This window comes from Verruconis gallopava (assembly GCF_000836295.1).
Source record: "Verruconis gallopava strain CBS 43764 unplaced genomic scaffold supercont1.35, whole genome shotgun sequence".
In the NCBI taxonomy this organism is placed as follows: Eukaryota; Fungi; Ascomycota; class Dothideomycetes; order Venturiales; family Sympoventuriaceae; genus Verruconis; species Verruconis gallopava.
Window position 1 is genome coordinate 112061 of NW_015622171.1, and position 16302 is coordinate 128362.

At 49.7% G+C, this 16302-nt stretch overlaps 5 protein-coding genes across 6 annotated transcripts; 2 read left to right on the top strand and 3 right to left on the bottom strand.

Moving 5' to 3' along the window:
- Positions 1 to 1680: 1680 nt before the first annotated feature.
- On the top strand, positions 1681 to 2478 carry PV09_07984 (uncharacterized protein; the record flags this gene model as incomplete). Its single annotated transcript, XM_016361824.1, has 1 exon — positions 1681 to 2478. The coding sequence occupies one exon, from the start codon at positions 1681 to 1683 to the stop codon at positions 2476 to 2478; it is 798 nt and encodes a 265-aa protein (XP_016210328.1).
- Positions 2479 to 2733: 255 nt separating this feature from the next.
- PV09_07985 (uncharacterized protein) lies at positions 2734 to 3866 on the bottom strand (the record flags this gene model as incomplete). The annotated part of the gene is made up of 3 exons (XM_016361825.1): positions 2734 to 2959; positions 3042 to 3656; positions 3709 to 3866. The coding sequence occupies 3 exons, from the start codon at positions 3864 to 3866 to the stop codon at positions 2734 to 2736; spliced, it is 999 nt and encodes a 332-aa protein (XP_016210329.1).
- Positions 3867 to 4979: 1113 nt separating this feature from the next.
- PV09_07986 (uncharacterized protein) lies at positions 4980 to 6431 on the bottom strand (the record flags this gene model as incomplete). The annotated part of the gene is made up of 1 exon (XM_016361826.1): positions 4980 to 6431. One exon carries the CDS (start codon positions 6429 to 6431, stop codon positions 4980 to 4982), a length of 1452 nt encoding a protein of 483 aa, XP_016210330.1.
- Positions 6432 to 6680: 249 nt separating this feature from the next.
- On the bottom strand, positions 6681 to 8274 carry PV09_07987 (uncharacterized protein). The gene is made up of 3 exons (XM_016361827.1): positions 8046 to 8274; positions 7391 to 7987; positions 6681 to 7327 (listed from the first exon to the last, which is right to left on the bottom strand). The coding sequence occupies exons 1-3, from the start codon at positions 8212 to 8214 to the stop codon at positions 6714 to 6716; spliced, it is 1380 nt and encodes a 459-aa protein (XP_016210331.1). The 5' UTR covers positions 8215 to 8274; the 3' UTR covers positions 6681 to 6713.
- A 174-nt stretch (positions 8275 to 8448) lies between these two features.
- On the top strand, positions 8449 to 13384 carry PV09_07988. 2 transcript variants are annotated; one of them, XM_016361829.1, is made up of 3 exons: positions 8449 to 9729; positions 9815 to 10005; positions 10060 to 13384. In XM_016361829.1, exons 2-3 carry the CDS (start codon positions 9856 to 9858, stop codon positions 13303 to 13305), a joined length of 3396 nt encoding a protein of 1131 aa, XP_016210333.1. In that variant the 5' UTR covers positions 8449 to 9729; positions 9815 to 9855; the 3' UTR covers positions 13306 to 13384. The 2 variants fall into 2 exon arrangements, with proteins under 2 accessions (XP_016210333.1, XP_016210332.1); XM_016361828.1 differs by having other exon boundaries at positions 8449 to 10005.
- The last annotated feature ends 2918 nt before the right edge of the window (positions 13385 to 16302 follow it).

Below are 16302 nucleotides of genomic sequence, written 5' to 3' on the forward strand. Positions count from 1 at the left end.
AGCACAGTTTTGGCGCCGCGTCGTCTGGGTTGATTTCGGAATCCGCATCAGCGTAGCAGTTCCAAGCCATGATGGAGTGCAGGAAGCCCTGAGGGTCATCCGAGTCCGTAGAGGTAGGCTTCTCTTGTGCCGGTGTCGAGTGTGGAAGGTATGGAATAGCTGCGCCTCCGGTTGAGCATACGGAGTTGCCCATGTTATCGACAGTAGGAAGCACGCCATCCCAGGCATAAGAGACTGGGTATTCAATAAAACCAGTTGGATAAGCCCTTCACTGATCAGGTTTCGCTTCAGATATTTTTTTTAAGTCATTTGGGCTCGGCTTCCCTGTACTTACAGCTCCACCACGCTGCTCTTCCCGATCGCAGTCTCAACCGTAATGCTCACCACGTGCGTTCCCTGCGCGTTTGTGGGCGGCAAGGTATATCCTTCCGGCAAGACGTTGAACCTCGTCTCCGTCCGCGTGGTCCCCTCACGACTGTTGACTATGTAGATGATCGTTGCGGCCGTCATAGTCGCAGTCACTTTCATCGGCCACCACGCATAGTGCCCTACGACTGCAAAGACCGTGCAATTGGCCGCACAGTCTACGTTCCCTTCGATGGGCTGGGTTTCGTTGCCCTCGCGTGGATCTGGATCATTAGCAATTCAGACTCGGGGTGGAAAAAAGGGCTTGGAAAGAGAGAGAGAGATGGTCATAATGATGGCACGCACAGAGGAAGGATCCGTCGACAAAGTTCATTCCTGTGAAAAACCACAGATATACGAGGTTTGATATGGTCATTGTTGAAGAAAGTTTTGATACTCTGTGCTTAAACATGTTCAAGGAGATCATAGAAGAATGTCTGAAGTACAGATTTGGCATCTATCCGCTTGAAAGGCTTTGCTATACCTAAATACAGCCACTTTTTCCTTTACGAAGCCAAGGTCATAGCCTCTTTGAAGGCTTCGGCTGGCGGTATTGAAGGCATAAGCCATTGCGGCTTTCGTGTCGTATAATTGCGCTGATGGCTCTGGCACTGCTCAGCAACGTGGAACAAGGCTGAACCCTTTTCGGTCAATACTAGAAAGCCGGTGGCGTTGGTCTAGATCCAAGGCTCGCTTGGCAAGTCTTGATATCTCTTCCTTCAGCGCGAAGCACGTACCGGCTTCGCTTCGTGCTCAGCGAAGCTGACGTCTTTGGTGGAAAATATATACTGAAACTGCGGTCCTTCACGGGTATAGCAAGCTACTGCTAGTGGTTGCAGTGTTAAATTGGAAATCGCAAGGCGCGATAGAAGATACGGCGTGTCGAACCCGAAAAAGTGGCTTCCATAGAACTATGCCAAGACGCGAGTGATGCTTTTGCTTTCAGCTTTTGCGCCCGGCTTCTGCCGTAAGCGCTATGAGGCGACGATAAGAGGAGCACGCAAGGCTGTGATTGGACGAGATCCGTACTTCAGCAAAGGTTGTTCTGCGTGGGCGACGGCGATGTTGACATTGATACAGTCGTTCATCGATGAAAGACAGGAATGTGTCGAATTGCCCCATGTCAGCTGGCGGCCTCCTGCTAGGCTACTGGACTATATCGCCCCGCAGCTTCCTCCACAGTATTGACACGACCATCTCTCTAGAGAAGTTCGACGATCGCCATAAGTTCAGTATTTAAAAGCTCCTGTCAGATTTACCATTGTGGCCGACGAAATGGCGAACGTACCGAAGATCCTCCAAATGCCAGCCGAGCTTCGTCTCAACGTGTACAAGAATCTCATAGCCTCGTCCTCTTGCAAAGAAAATATCTGGCTTCCTCTGCTTTTCACCTGTCGAACCATCCGTGGCGAGGTTGAAGACATGATGTCCAAGATGTCGCTCTACGTACGCATCCCTGTCACTAGCACGGCCGCGGCGATCGAGATGATGAACCACCACTTTGAGGACCCTTCAAGACTGGCTGAGCCGAACGACTACTACTGGGACGGATTGAAAGGTCCAATAGCGGCTCAGGAGTTCGCAGCGTACTGCCGTCGCTTTCGCGACGTGATTCTGGACCTGGGCCTGGGCGATCCGTTCGTCGCTGTGTATCTGAGCGGGCCGCCGCTGGGGCTCGAGGAAGGTTACGATCGTAGCTACGATCACTACGATACAATCAAAGCGACCGCCACCGCACTTGAGCGAACCTTCGCCCAGCTCGTCGAGGCCGCGGGCGCAGGTCCGAATGCGGGTCGGGGCTCGCTGCCGAAGCTTCGGATCCTCTGGTACTGGAACTGCTCTTACACTGCGGCGCAGCTGAAGAGTAGCTCGTACATAGACGAACTTGGCTTAAGAACGTACAGTGCGAGTGAGACATGGGCGTGCGCCCTGCTCGAGCAGGTTATCCGGCAGGAACAAATGCGGCGGAGAGTAGGACGGAAGGTTTACGGCGTGGATGATTGTCTTTGCATCGACCACACGGACGTGAGAGAACTTTCTGACATTGGAAGATGGGCTGTCGCGAATGCATAGCTTAGACGCGGAGCCCGTCGAGACGGACTGTGCGGCTGAATATTTTCTCAAATAGGATCCTGTCAGAAGACGGCGCTCAGAAAACGTTGCAAGGTTAGCATACCAGTCATTCGTCGCATGGGCAATCAAAAGTAGAACACTAGATACATGTTGAGTACCTTGTAGCCAAATTTTGAATCATCTGACCGAAAGACTCGTGACGTGTTCGTCCCTAGCTTGCCTCCGCCCCAACGACCGTCTTCACTTGGTAGCGCTTTATATCCTGAGCAACAGCTTCCCGCTCGTTTTCCTGCTCTGGATATCCTCGTGTGCTCTAGCAACCTCCTTCAGCGGATATATGTCGTGAATCTTTACGTCCATCTTATCTTTCAAGATGAACTGCTCGAACAGCTCTTTGGCGTACGCGTCGAATTCTTCTCGGGTGGCCAGATAGGCGAACAGCATCGGCCTCAGAAGCTTCAGATTTTTTGGCGAGAGCCGTCTGAAAAGGATTGTCAGTGCCTGAGCCAAATTTTTTGAAACGTGAGGGTGGGGGGTGGGGGGGGGGGGGGGAACTATCGTACGCAATAGTAAAGGGTGGCACAGCTCCACTGGCGTTTCCGAAGCTGACCATCGTGCCTTTGCGAGCTAGAGACTCCAGACTGCCGTCAAATGTGGCCTTGCCGACGCCATCGAACACAGCTGCCACACCGGCGCCACCGGTAGCCTCCTTAACTTTTGCAACCCAGTCCTCGGTTGTATAATCGATCAGGACGTCAGGATTGTACTTTCTCACTTGATCTAGCTTGCTGGTGCTACATGTTGCAATAAGCTTCGCGCCTACCGCCTTGAGCATCTGCACAAGCAGCAAACCTACACCCCCGGCCGCAGCGTGCACAAGAATCCACTCGCCTTTCTTGACGGGATGAGACTCTCGAATCATGGTCAGAGCAGTCAGACCCTGCAGCATCGCCGCTGTAGCGAGCTCGTTGGAGATCTCGTTGGGCAGCTTATACGCCATCCTCGCGTCAGCTGCCGTGTACTGGGCGTACGTATGTTGATTCAAGTAGACAACCCTATCGCCGACTGAGAATCCGTACGTATTTCCGCTACCTATAGCCTGTACGATTCCAGAGGATTCGCGGCCGAGAATGTAGGGGAAGCCGGTCGGAACTGGGTATAAACCTGTGCGGAAGTATCTGCGTAAAGTATTAGCATCCATTCACTGAGGCTATCAACACATGAACTTACGTATCAATGTAATTTATTCCAGTAAACTCATTCTTCACCAGGATTTGACCTTCTCCAGGCGTTGGAACCGGTAAATCGGTTTTGTACTCCAGGACTTCTGTCCCGCCGGTCTTATTGATCACTACACCCTCCATAGTCTTCGGTATTTCCGCCGCCATTGTTTGCAGATTTGCCAGAAATTCTCGAGGAGCTAGCTGCACGCTGAGAAGTGCAAGACGTCTTGCAGGTATTGAGGCAGTAATAGGCCGTGGAGACGAGATTGAGAGTGCACGTCGAGCTGCTAAGCGATATAACATCAAATATTGACACACGAAAAAGGAGATGAAGTTTAAAACAAAGAAAAGAGTCGTAATTCAAGAACTTGAACATTCGGTGGAAGTCGCGCGTGAGGAGCTGGCGTCATTCTTCGTCCGAGTGAGAGCTCCAAAGCGGAATCGGAGCCGCGCTCTCGATTTCGGATAGCCAAACAGTGGGAATCTCCGAGATGAGAAAAGACGCAATGGAAGCTTCGATAAATCCGCCGGAAATATTGCCCCTCGCTCTTGTCTGCAAATTGCTTAGACGAACTAGATGAATCTCCAACATGAGCTGACAAATGCTAGTGCTTTCTTTAATGCCAATTTCCTCATCGCCGGCACCGTCAAGTCCATAAATCTTGACTAAGTGATGAACCCCGCTCGTACCAATCATAAAAGCAGGAGAATTATCTTTCTCCATAACTGCAGATGTCATATATTCACAAAGCTGGCCATTCATCGTAGATTTCGTCGATCTATGCTTTTCTTATCATTGGTCCTCGTTATGAGTATAATATGCAGCCTATGATTTTTCTCTGCTTTTCAAAAGGCTTGATGTCCTTAAGCTGGTTGGCTGACATGAATCTGTTCTTCGAAATATGAAGGCACTCAATAGCCATGTTATCGCTGGATGGCTCTTCCGGCTCCCTTGGCACTAGGATGCTCATTACGTGTGATGTCTGCGTTCGAGAAGAGTCAAGTAAACATATTACCGCATTTCGTCTGTACGAGCAGTCATGGATGACTGTCTGCTGCGTAATGGCGGCATTCTGAACGCCCCTTGGTGTTCAAGCCTGGCAATACCATCATTCGACTTCAAGGTCTTTCAAAATTGCGGAGGACACTAAAAGTGTGACCTTAAAAAATCAGCAAAGTACGCAATCAGGTAGAAAACGTGCTTACAATTGCATTAAACTTCCGCCGAAGAGAGACAAGAAGGGGCAGCGTATGATAGTTCAGATTGACTCTGCCAAATCACGAAACCAAACTGACCACGCTCTCCGGCCAGCTCCCCCAAATCATCGCATTTCTAGGTGCAGCGCCGCCTACTGGGCTCAGCAGCTTTACTTTTCGTTTTACCTCGTCCACCTCAGCAACGTAAACATACCCCATAACAGCAGCGTCTTTGATAAAATCTAGGCTGTCGCTTGGCGATGCAAATGTCACAGCCAAAAGGCTATTCTGCATCAAATTCGTCGGTGTAACCTTTTCTAGCAAGGTGGTCCCCATTGCAGTTGAGTTGGACGAAGGTAGTGCAACGGTAGGCTCATAGAAGTCATCGTCATCTTCGTCGTTGCCGTTGAGGCCAGGCGCGAAAGCGCTTGAGACTGATGCTGATGTGGAAGACATGATGCGGAAGATTGAGAGGTGTGTGAAGTCGGCGAGCATGGAGTGCGGAGCGAGAGGGATATTGTTGAGGCCGAAGAAGTACTCCTTAATCTGCGCCTGCCGTAGCTGTTGCATGTAGCTCTCCTCGCGATCAACGCATCCCCCGGACTTGTCCAAGCGTATCACTGTGACCGGGTCCTTTGAAACATCTCCAAAGCGCTTCTTCAGGTCGTTGAAGAGTCGTTCTGAGCCCAGAACTAAAAGCACATCGACTGAAAGCTCGGATATTATGTGCTGAATTAACTCGTAATTGCCTCCTTTTGCCGTCACAAGACTACCCGGTGTATCGATCAAAACCCCAGTCGACTTCACCGCATCGTCCTCTTGCATCCTGCTTTCCACTGCCAACCCGAGGCGCGTAACCAGCGCTTTGTATAGTTTTGTATTCTCTTCAGCGGCACCGCATCCAAAGTGGTATACAAGTGGCATCTTGACTGGCATCGCGGTCGGACCAGATATAGGGCTGGTTCCCCATCCTTCTTCCACATCTAACATACTCGCTATTGTCGTTGCCGTCAGGCTACCGGGGACGCTTAGAAGACCCTGCCTTGGGTCCAGGTTCACCACGACAGGCTGCCTCCCACTTTTGACGGCATATGCTGTCAATATCTTTATCAGACTGGTCTTTCCGCTATTCTCTGGACCAACAACAAGAACCCTGGGAGTTCGCTTCTCGTTCCGTGCATTCTCCAGCGCGAAATGTACATTCGCATACTGGACCATAGGCGTCTCTTCTGCAACATATTCGCCTTCTGTTGCACCAGTAATCTCCAACTGACATCCCTGCCATGTAAATATAGCTCCTTTAGTGCCGCGGAATGTGTATGCCAAGGAGGGCGCGAGTTCGGTGCCGAAAAGTTCTGCTGTACCGGAGAGAACCTTGACGGATAAACCTGTTGAAGTCGACGGAGCCTCAAAGCGCCACTCTGTAGCTGCAAGAAGAGATTGATGGCGAGGGACAGCGGTGTTTGGTGTAGGGTCGTTGTGGATAGGTGCACCGAGATTGAGGCCGGGAAGGCCTAGGCCAGGAAGTGACATTGTCGGCACGCCGTGAAATTCAAAACGGGACTATGTGCCTTCTTTGTTCTATTAAAGCCTACTCCTAAGCTATGCGACGAGAGGCGCGAGCTTGCGAGAGAACGTAAGCTTATGGTGGGGTGTCTAAAGGAAAGTTGACGCATAGGTTGATCGAGATTTCATCGACGAATGAGGGTTTGCTGATCACGAGATCCAAGCCTTGCCAGACTTTTGCACTTCGTCGCGGCCCAGACCAGAAAGATTGGAGTGTCAGACGTCCCAAAAGAGGTATAATGTCTCATTTCATCCCATATTTTTTACAAAAAGCATATACAGGACGGCTAAGTACGCGGGTATTAGACTTATCAAAAACATCCACACCACCGGATCGACCACTGATTTCCGGGGTTTATCTTCCAGTCTTTTGAGTTCTTCTTCAAAGGAGGACGACATTTTATCCTTTGAGAACATATCTTTAACACGTTTTTTGCCATTTTCACCCATGTCATTTATTTGTTTGTCATCCAATGTCCCGTCTAGGAATTTCTTCATCACGCTTGTCCACTCATCAGGCTTAGTCACGTCTCTTAACCAGCCTGTCTTTCCTTCAAGAACTGTTTCAGTGGGACCTCCTTCGTTCGCAGCCAACACGGGAACTCCAGCTAGCATGGCCTCCAAAGGCACAATACCAAAGTGCTCGTTGCGCGGAGTATAGATCAGGAGACTAGCTGAGTGGAGTAAAGCACTCTTGAACGTGTTGGTTATGGAGGGACAGAAGAGGACGGAGATATCGTTTGGAATGGCAAGCGCCGTCATGACTGTTTTCGCTGTAGCGTGAGACAAACCCAGAGAGTCTGCTAACGCTTGCAGCTCGGTGAGGTACGATACGTTTTCTGCGATTCGAGGATCGTAGCCACCTATTCCAGTGATTAGTTCGAGTGATCATCTTGCGAGACGCGCAGGATTGAGGCATCTCTGACCTGCAATAACGAGCCTGGTGTTTTCCCTCTGCTCCTTTGGTAGCCCTGCGTAAGCCCTAATTGCAAGACCCGCATCCTTCTTTCTTTCGAAACGATTGATGCTTATAAAGATCTTCATCCCCTTCCACAGTCTCTCCTCCTCAGTCTGTTTCTCCGCTTCCTTGACATCCACGCACGGATACACCACCCGCGCATCCACCCAATCTAAACGCGGAAACGCCTCATAGAATACGCTTTTCGTGAACTTGCTGTTCACGACGATTCCATCACTGCAACCAGTGCTCCAACTCTCTAACCAGTCAAATGGGAGCCTGTAGATAGTCTTCAACAAGCCGCCTTTATGAGCGAGCAATTTGTCTGGGAAGTGGCAGTAGAATAGGATTCTGGCACGTGGAGAGAGGATCCGCAGAAGGGGAATCCCAGCGCTGAGCTGGTCGACGAGGAAGCGTGTCGGTTCGAGATTTTTCAACTCGGATGTAAAGACTGCAATTGAGAGGATAAGGTGGAGCTGTCGGAGAATTGCGCAAAAAATAGACAGACGGCCCAAGATATTCGGAGGCACTATTGTATTGCCTCGAACGCGAACATCCAGCGTGCCTGTTCGTCATGATGTCAGCTCCCGACCGGTAAATTGATCTCACACACGTCGCCATACCATCACTAGCTTCGGGAAAACAGTGTTTGGGGTCACAATGCGAGGTAAATATAGTGACTTTGTGTCCACGGTTCTGAAGTCCTACTGCTGCATCGATGACGAGTCGTTCTGCACCGCCAATTCCCAGATCGGGATGGAAGAAAACAACGCTTTCCTTTCGTGGTCCCATAGAGAAGTCGTCGCATTATTTTCGGCGTACACCGCCCAAGACAAAACTCGCAAGTGAGACGACACGATTACACGTTGATACTCCCATACAGCGTGCGTTGTACTTCAGAAGCCCAACCAATCGGAGCGCTGCGTGCTCCGCAGCGTAGGCGTGACGTTAGAGGCGTCGGGGTGCGCGTTTATAGAGCTCACACTTCGCGTGATGTCCCTCACGTGTATCGTCAGAACAAAGTCGCCTAAACGCGAGCATACTTGTTTTAACTTCCTCACGGCTGACACGCAGGCTACTTGTAGAATCTCTTGTTTCTATCATGATCATCCGAAGCAGAAACTGAAGGCCGTATAACCCTTCAGCATCCATTTAGCATCGTCTCGCATCCCGCCTTGGAGAATGGGTCAAGGCTACTCTCTCACTTCCATAGGCGCAGGCGCCGGCGCTTTCGACTCATCCGAACTCTCAGATTTGACCTACGAGAGATCTCTAGGAAATGCACGGTTTATGAAAACGATCCGGGCTCGCAGAGATGATGGTGTTGTTGTCGCCAAGCTTGTCATGAAGCCGGTCCAGAACCAAGACTGGGATCGTTATGTAAAAGCCCTGACCCACGAGCGCAAGCAGTTAGCAGACATCCCCAACGCCCTGGGCTACCATCGAATCCAGCAGACTAGCACCTCTGGCATCCTCACTCGTCAGTTCATCCACAGTTCGTTGTATGATCGCATCAGCACACGACCATTCCTGGATGTAGTCGAGAAGCGATGGATCTCCTACCAGCTCCTCTGCGCCGTACGTGATGCACATGCCAAAAATATCTATCATGGCGATATCAAGACTGAAAATGTACTTGTCACGTCGTGGAACTGGCTTTACCTCACGGACTTCTCTGCAAGTTACAAGCCGCATTATCTTCCTGAAGACAATCCGGCCGATTTTTCGTTCTTTTTTGATACTTCTGGAAGAAGGACATGTTATCTGGCTCCTGAGAGGTTTCTAAGATCTGGAGATGATCCAACGCAGAAGGGTGGCATAAACTGGTCAATGGATATCTTCAGTGTTGGGTGCGTGATAGCAGAACTGTTTCTGGAAACACCCATCTTTTCGCTCAGCCAGTTGTTGAGGTATCGCGCGAACGAATACGACCCTCAGGCCGCATTAGATGACATCAAGGATCCCGATATTCGTGAAATGGTCACACATATGATTCAACTTGACCCGCAAGCTCGATATGCCGCCGATGAGTATCTCAACTTCTGGAGGGGCAAGGCATTCCCAGAGTACTTTTCCAGTTTCTTGCATCAGTACATGTACCTGATAACGGATCCGACCTCCGGCCGTCGACCTCTAACCTCGGGAAAGGAGAATCTGGGCGAATCTGACGACAGAATTGAGAGAGTATACAACGACTTTGATAAGATAGCCTATTTTCTCGGCTACGAAGACGACAGTGGCGAAAAAAAAACCCAAGAAGCTCTCTCTATGACGGCTGCAAATCCAAATGCATTTTTCCCACTTCAGGTAGACATTCCTAATCATCGCCACACAATCTCTTCTGCGGCAAAGAAACCCAGCGATAATGGAAGCTTATTGTTTTTAACACTAGTTGAAGCTTCTTTGAGAAGTACAGCGAGGGCAGCGCCAAGAATGAAAGCCATCGAATTGCTATTGGCATTCGCGGAAAGGGTGCCGGACGAGGTCAAGCTCGATAGAATTCTGCCTTACCTGATGGATATGCTTGGCGAGGAGCAGACGGAACCTGTTAGAATATATGCATTGCGGGCAGTGACGCAGCTCGTGAGTCCTAACTTAGCTTGCGCCACGCTAGATTCTCATTGCTAACATGAACAGCTCGAACTTGTGCAAACAATCACTGCACAGAACGCATACGTATTCACAGAGTATATTCTACCCAGAATACGAATGCATGTTATTGCGCCTCGCAAAAATCAGAGCTCTGCCCTTCGAGCTACTTATGCCTCCTGCCTTGCGAGCCTAGCCACTACAGCTTTGCGCTTTCTCGACATGATGCAAGCTCTTCGCCTTGGAGGCAATGCTCTGGCCGGAGACCAGGAAAACAGTAATAACAGTCATCTAAGCTTTGCAGCTCTAGCCCACCTGTATGACAATAACCGCGCTGATTTGATGTCCTACTTCGAAGAACACACCGCCAGCCTACTCGAAGATACAGAGACTTCAGTGCGACGCGCTTTTCTTGGTTCCATCGCACCTCTGTGCTACGCGCTTGGAAGCGCAAAAGCCAGCGACGTAGTTCTCACTCACTTGAATACGTATCTTAACGACAAAGACTGGCAGCTTAAATGCGCATTTTTCGAAACGATTGTGGGGGTAGCCACCTATGTCGGCGGTGCACCTCTCGAGGAATACATCCTTCCCCTTATGGTGCAGGCCATGACGGATCCAGAGGAAACCGTTGTGGAGAGAGTGCTACGGTCGTTCTCAACAATAGCACAGCTGGGCTTATTTCAGAGGTCAACGTTATGGGAGCTTACTGATATCGTGGCAAGATTCACTATGCATCCGAATTCATGTATTCGTGAGGCAGCGACCTTTTTCATTGCGTCAGCGGCAAGGTTTCTGTCGGTAGCTGACAGGCATGGGATTGTTTTTCCACTTATTCGGGTATACCTCAAGACTCTGCCGCCCGAGCTCGAGGAGCTTTCTCTTCTTGACGCGCTTAAGAAGCCTTTGCCAAGACTTGTTTTTGATTATGCGATTTTATGGGCGCAGAAGGCAGAGAAGGGCTCGTTCTGGAAAGCGGCTCAAATTCAGCATACATTCACATTTGGATCGGGTCAACATATCTTGCATAATGCCGCCGGTATGGATTTAGGACCTAGAGCATTGAACCGCATTCCGCAAAATGAGGAAGATCACGCGTGGCTTGAAAAATTACGGGCCGCGGGAATGAGCACGGATGATGAGTTCAAACTTGTCGCTTTGCGCGAATTTATCATCCGTGTAGCACATCGTCGCGCGCAGGAGCTGGCTGTGAATGAGCAACCGAATTACGGTGGCATCATCAAGCTAAGCGATATTGGCATAAGACCCCAGCTTGTGTTCTTTGAAAAGGACGAAGATGCGTACAGGGAGAATGCAATTGCCCATCGAGATATCGAAACGCAGCGAAAAACAATCGCGGAAGCATTGCAAGATGCGCGAGAAGACCGCTTATCTGCCAATCCTGGGCATCTTAAGCTTCCAAAGCCTCTTTATGGGGCTGATGGAGACTCTGGTACATCGACGCCAGTTGCGGCAATCGATGTTCCCATGCCGACAGGATTGAGGAGTCCGCCGCCCGGTCAGCAGATTGCATCATCGGTGGATTCGAGACCGAGCATCAAGAGTGAGCATAAGCATAACTTGCAACGTAAGGGCAGTGCAATCAGCCTCATCGGTGGAGGAAAAGCGAAGGCAGAAACAGGTACAACTGCTGAAAACGCAATTGGGCGTGTGGAAACGTCGTCATCTAATCGTGAGAATCTTCCAAGAAAAACTGCAACTATTGCTGTGCAGGCTGAGTCGCAACGGAGAAGCTCTAGTCATCCTAGAGTTCGCCCTTCACATAATTATCGAGGAAATGACCCTACTGTTCTCAGGCTCTTGGATGCTATGTATCTGGAAAAGTATCCTGTTGATCTTATCGAACTCGGCCCTCTCGTGACGCGGCGACAGAACAAGCCGATCAAGAGAGTCAATGGGCAGGCTGCAAACACCCCATGGAAACCAGGAGGGAATTTAGTTGCCATGCTGAGCGAGCATGTTGGGAGCGTAAACAGGCTTGCAGTGGCTCCTGATCATACGTTCTTCATTACAGGATCAGACGACGGCACAGTCAAGATCTGGGACACTCAAAGACTCGAGAGAAACGTCACGACTCGTTCACGACAGACCCACAAACAAGGGGATGGGGTCAAAGTCACGAGTCTTACTTTTATCGAGGACACTCACTGTTTCGTAAGTGCAGGCACTGATGGCAGCGTCCATATCGTCCGCGTAGATTATCAACTTAAAGAAGACGGTGCACACGGTTCATCTGGACGTTATGGGCGACTTCGCATAGTACGAGAGTATTACTTTGTGGACGGAGAATACGTGACTTGGTGCGAACATTTCCGCGATGATCACAAGTCCATTCTCATGCTCAGCACGAGCAAATGTCGAGTAATTGCTCTCGAACTTCGAACTATGGATGTACTGTATGAACTCCGAAATCCAGTCACCCATGGGGTACCTCTCTGTTTTTGCGTGGACAAGAAACGACACTGGCTGGTTGTCGGCACCACGCACGGAGTACTCGACTTGTGGGATCTTCGTTTCAAAATGCGCCTGAAAGCGTATGCATTTTCTGGTGGAGCTCCGGTTTACCGCCTGAGTCTTATCCCAACGCCTCGACCAAAGTCTCGACAGCTCAAGATCGCTGTTGCGGGAGGCACAGGGCAGCCTGAGATTACAGTGTGGGACATCGAGCGTCTAACTTGTACAAATGTGTATCGCACGGGGACTGCGATGGGTAAAGAAGTCAACAGAGCATATAAACTTACAGAGCTCGATGAGGAAAAGTCGGCAGGCATACTCTCCCGTTTCGCTGTTTTACCGAGGTCAGCACAAGGCACAACTTCCATGACCGGTGGTCCAAATAGTAGTATTCGCGCTATAGCCACAGGATTAAGTGCCTGGGAAGGTTCTGAGGGGGCTAAATATCACTTCTTGCTGTCTGTTGGCCCGGATTGGAAAGTAAGGTTCTGGGATACATCGCGACCAGAGACATCGACGGTGGTCAGCGGGATAGAAGTTGACGAAGGCCGACCTTCATACACAGTCAGTACGCCGAGTCCAGAGCTTCAAGTGGTCAGCGAGCACTTGAATCCGGCCTCTGCAAGTGGTGTAGGAATTGAGCCGGGTACCCCGAGTAGTAAGAAGGAGCGAAGAAGTAGGAGCAGCGTTATAAGTATGCAGGCGCAGGTGCTTCTAAGAACCCATTTGGACACCATCATGGATGTCGCATTCCTAGAAATGCCATATGGGATGGTTGTTTCCGCTGATAGAGCAGGCGTGGTCTATGTATTCTCATGATTCCCACCTATTTAGGACTTTTCTAAAGAATAATATGTGTGTCAAGATTTTACATTACTTGACTATAATTAGATGTACACAATATCATGTTTTAACAGAAAAGACTACGTGGCTTGCTATTGTTCGACATCGCAAGGTTTGTCGAGCACTGGCATGTCAATAGCTCGCAAACCAACAAAGCCATAGCCAACGAAAATGACAGATGACCATGACCAATACCAATGATTCTCCCAGCCAACTGCTAAAATATGCGTAAAGTAGGACCACTCCTTAGCATACAAATTGTGCAAGTAATACTTGAGTTGAAGTCCTTGCCACGAGTCCCCACAGGATTAGCTGTAGCGAATGGTATCGGGGCTACGAGACGCATCTGCAGCTCATAGATGCGATCATTTTTCTTGGTGTTATAGCGCAAATCCATTCAGACTAAGGTTCTGCCAAACGAAGTTTAGCAACCTCACCGATAAGAAGCCCAAAGTTTCCAAATCCTATTGCAGCTGGGATGAAACAATACGGAGGGGTTGATAAAACCTGATATTGAAACATATTCGTGCCTAAGAAAGCATTCGCTGCAAGACCCAATGACTAGAAAACCCAACACGCGATAGGAAAGAGGAAGAGCTGGACCGGAGAGGTGAAACACCTGAAGGCAGCTCGGAGACCTTTTCGATTGCGTCCTTGGTCGAGGCTTAACTTGTAGATGCATGTCTTGCCTTCCCAAGATATCTATTGAATACAAATACATAGTTCTCTGTGTGAACTACTTTGGATTTACCGCCTGCGCCTATATAAGCTCTAGAGGTGGATGTCGAGGACGCGTTGCGGTTTAGCTAGCATGGTTCAAGAACGAGGACGCACAGGATGAGAAAGTGAACGACGTGGGCAACGTTGCAGGCCCAAGGAATTATCTCTACTGTACGAAGTCCGCAACGGCGCCGAAGATGACGGGTCCAAGAAAGATCAGACCGAAGAAGAACAAGCTGATTTCTTAGCTTAGAAGATGATCTGAGTCTGCCCGTAACGGGGCCATGGACAGGGCGTTGATCCAGCTAGATATATGAAGGAGTCCTCGGGTAAATATCGCAGTCGTCTTTTAACGCTCGCTCCAATTCTACCGAATTTGTAAGCACTCGGAAGATGCTTAGAGGAACGCGAGGGATTCCCCTCATTCTTAAGGGCCATCTGATTAGGATTCTTTGAAAAAAAAAATTAAAAATTAAAAGGGTGCGGATGCAAGAATCTGTTGCCTAGGACTGGAATAGGACTGGATTCTCAATCCGAGATTCATGGATCCATGGCGGACTTTCACAAAGAGAGGTCTTGAGGTGCAAGATGCAGCGGGTGGGACCTACAAGCACAAAAGTGGAAACTCTTTGACCTCTTTCGATTACCCACAGATCTGGGCAGTGGGGGGACAACGGTGCTTGTGGTTACGATCCCAGAGAGCCGAATCTGGCACTTTTGCTAATGGTAGAATTTTCGAGAGGAACTTCATTTCCCCGGATTGGCTTCTCGACCAAGCATCGAATGAAACATCGAATGCTGGTTCAGCCAAGTCGGCCTACTTTCCCGACCTCCTGATGAAACGAGTGTAGCAAATCTTAGATGAGCACCCATTCGCGTTGGAGCAGCTTCCCTAATCCTCCCGCAGCTTTGCAATTGCAATGCAATCGATTTCAATGTGTTCACAGGCAGCGGCTGATCTGAGTAGCGGCGAACAGTAGAAAACGAACGTCATACGTACCGTCAACAATCTGTCCGCTACTAGCTTGGAGAGCGAGATCATCTCTGCACCTAACGTGCTAACAGAAACGTCCATGCTACGACGATAAATCTCATTGGGGGCTTAGCTCCGATGCACTCTTGCGAGAATCCCGAATGGAAGCCTGTATCAAGCCGGGAGCAAACACATATACAACTACTTTGTCATCCGCTTGTGCAGGCAAGCAAGAGCAGAAAGTCTAATAATTTCAATCTCCAATCATAAAGAGGAGGTCTACGCGATAGACTAGGATTCAGATCAGAGCGAGAAGTAGCTGCTTGAGAAATATGTGGATGGAAAGTTCGATTAGCGACGAGCTGTTCTCAAATTTATGCCAGAAGTATATATTTCCATCACTTACTTACACCGTATTGGAAATTCCTCGTTGCAAGGCCGGCTGCCAACTGCGAGACGGTTTCTTGGATCAAGAATGCAGGCATCAGCTGGATTTTACCGAAATTTATCTTCCCTTTCTTTCTAGACTCGGAAGGAATGGGACTGAGGTTTGAAGGAACTCGGAGTTGATGCAGGAATGCGCTACAGGTCAACCTCTTGCCTTTGAGAATGAGTATACGACGGCTTCTTTACGGAGTATCTCTGTTCGAACTCGTGCTTCCTCAACCATGCCTCTTGCAACGGACATGAAGCATTCTAATCCTCTCCTCGTTCTTCTTTGCCTCTGCGCGTTCAGACCGAGAGCAAACACTTCTCCTCGTCAGCATCTTTGATATGCAGGCAGAAGAGGCCCACACAAGACACTGCACAACTACTGAAATGGGCGAACAATTACGGTATGGAATCCAGAACTCGCTATACTCCGGCTTTGTTCAACTAGATCCTGAATGGCCGATCGCACCTGTGATGGCCGCACAGGCTATTCAGCGGTGTGTCATATTCCACGCCACCTGACGGAGCCTGTGCTGCACCGAGATCCCGGCCTGCTCAGCGCCCGCTACGTCCTGCTCATCACATTTTTTTTTCTTCTTTGCGTGTGTGCGGTGCCGCTGGACTGACTGCTTGACGTGCGCTTTACGTTCGCTTTGGCAAGACGATGTGTCATGCAAATGCACGTGACGCGGCGGCATGCAGGCACGAGCCAATGAGGTCACAGCATCGGCGGCCAATCGATCCGCCCCACTCGCCGATGATGGTAAATTTTTAGACGCGGACCCTGGCTCGCGGCGGCTTTTCTGGTTCTGCGGTCTAGAAATTTTTTGATCTCTTATTCAATCTTC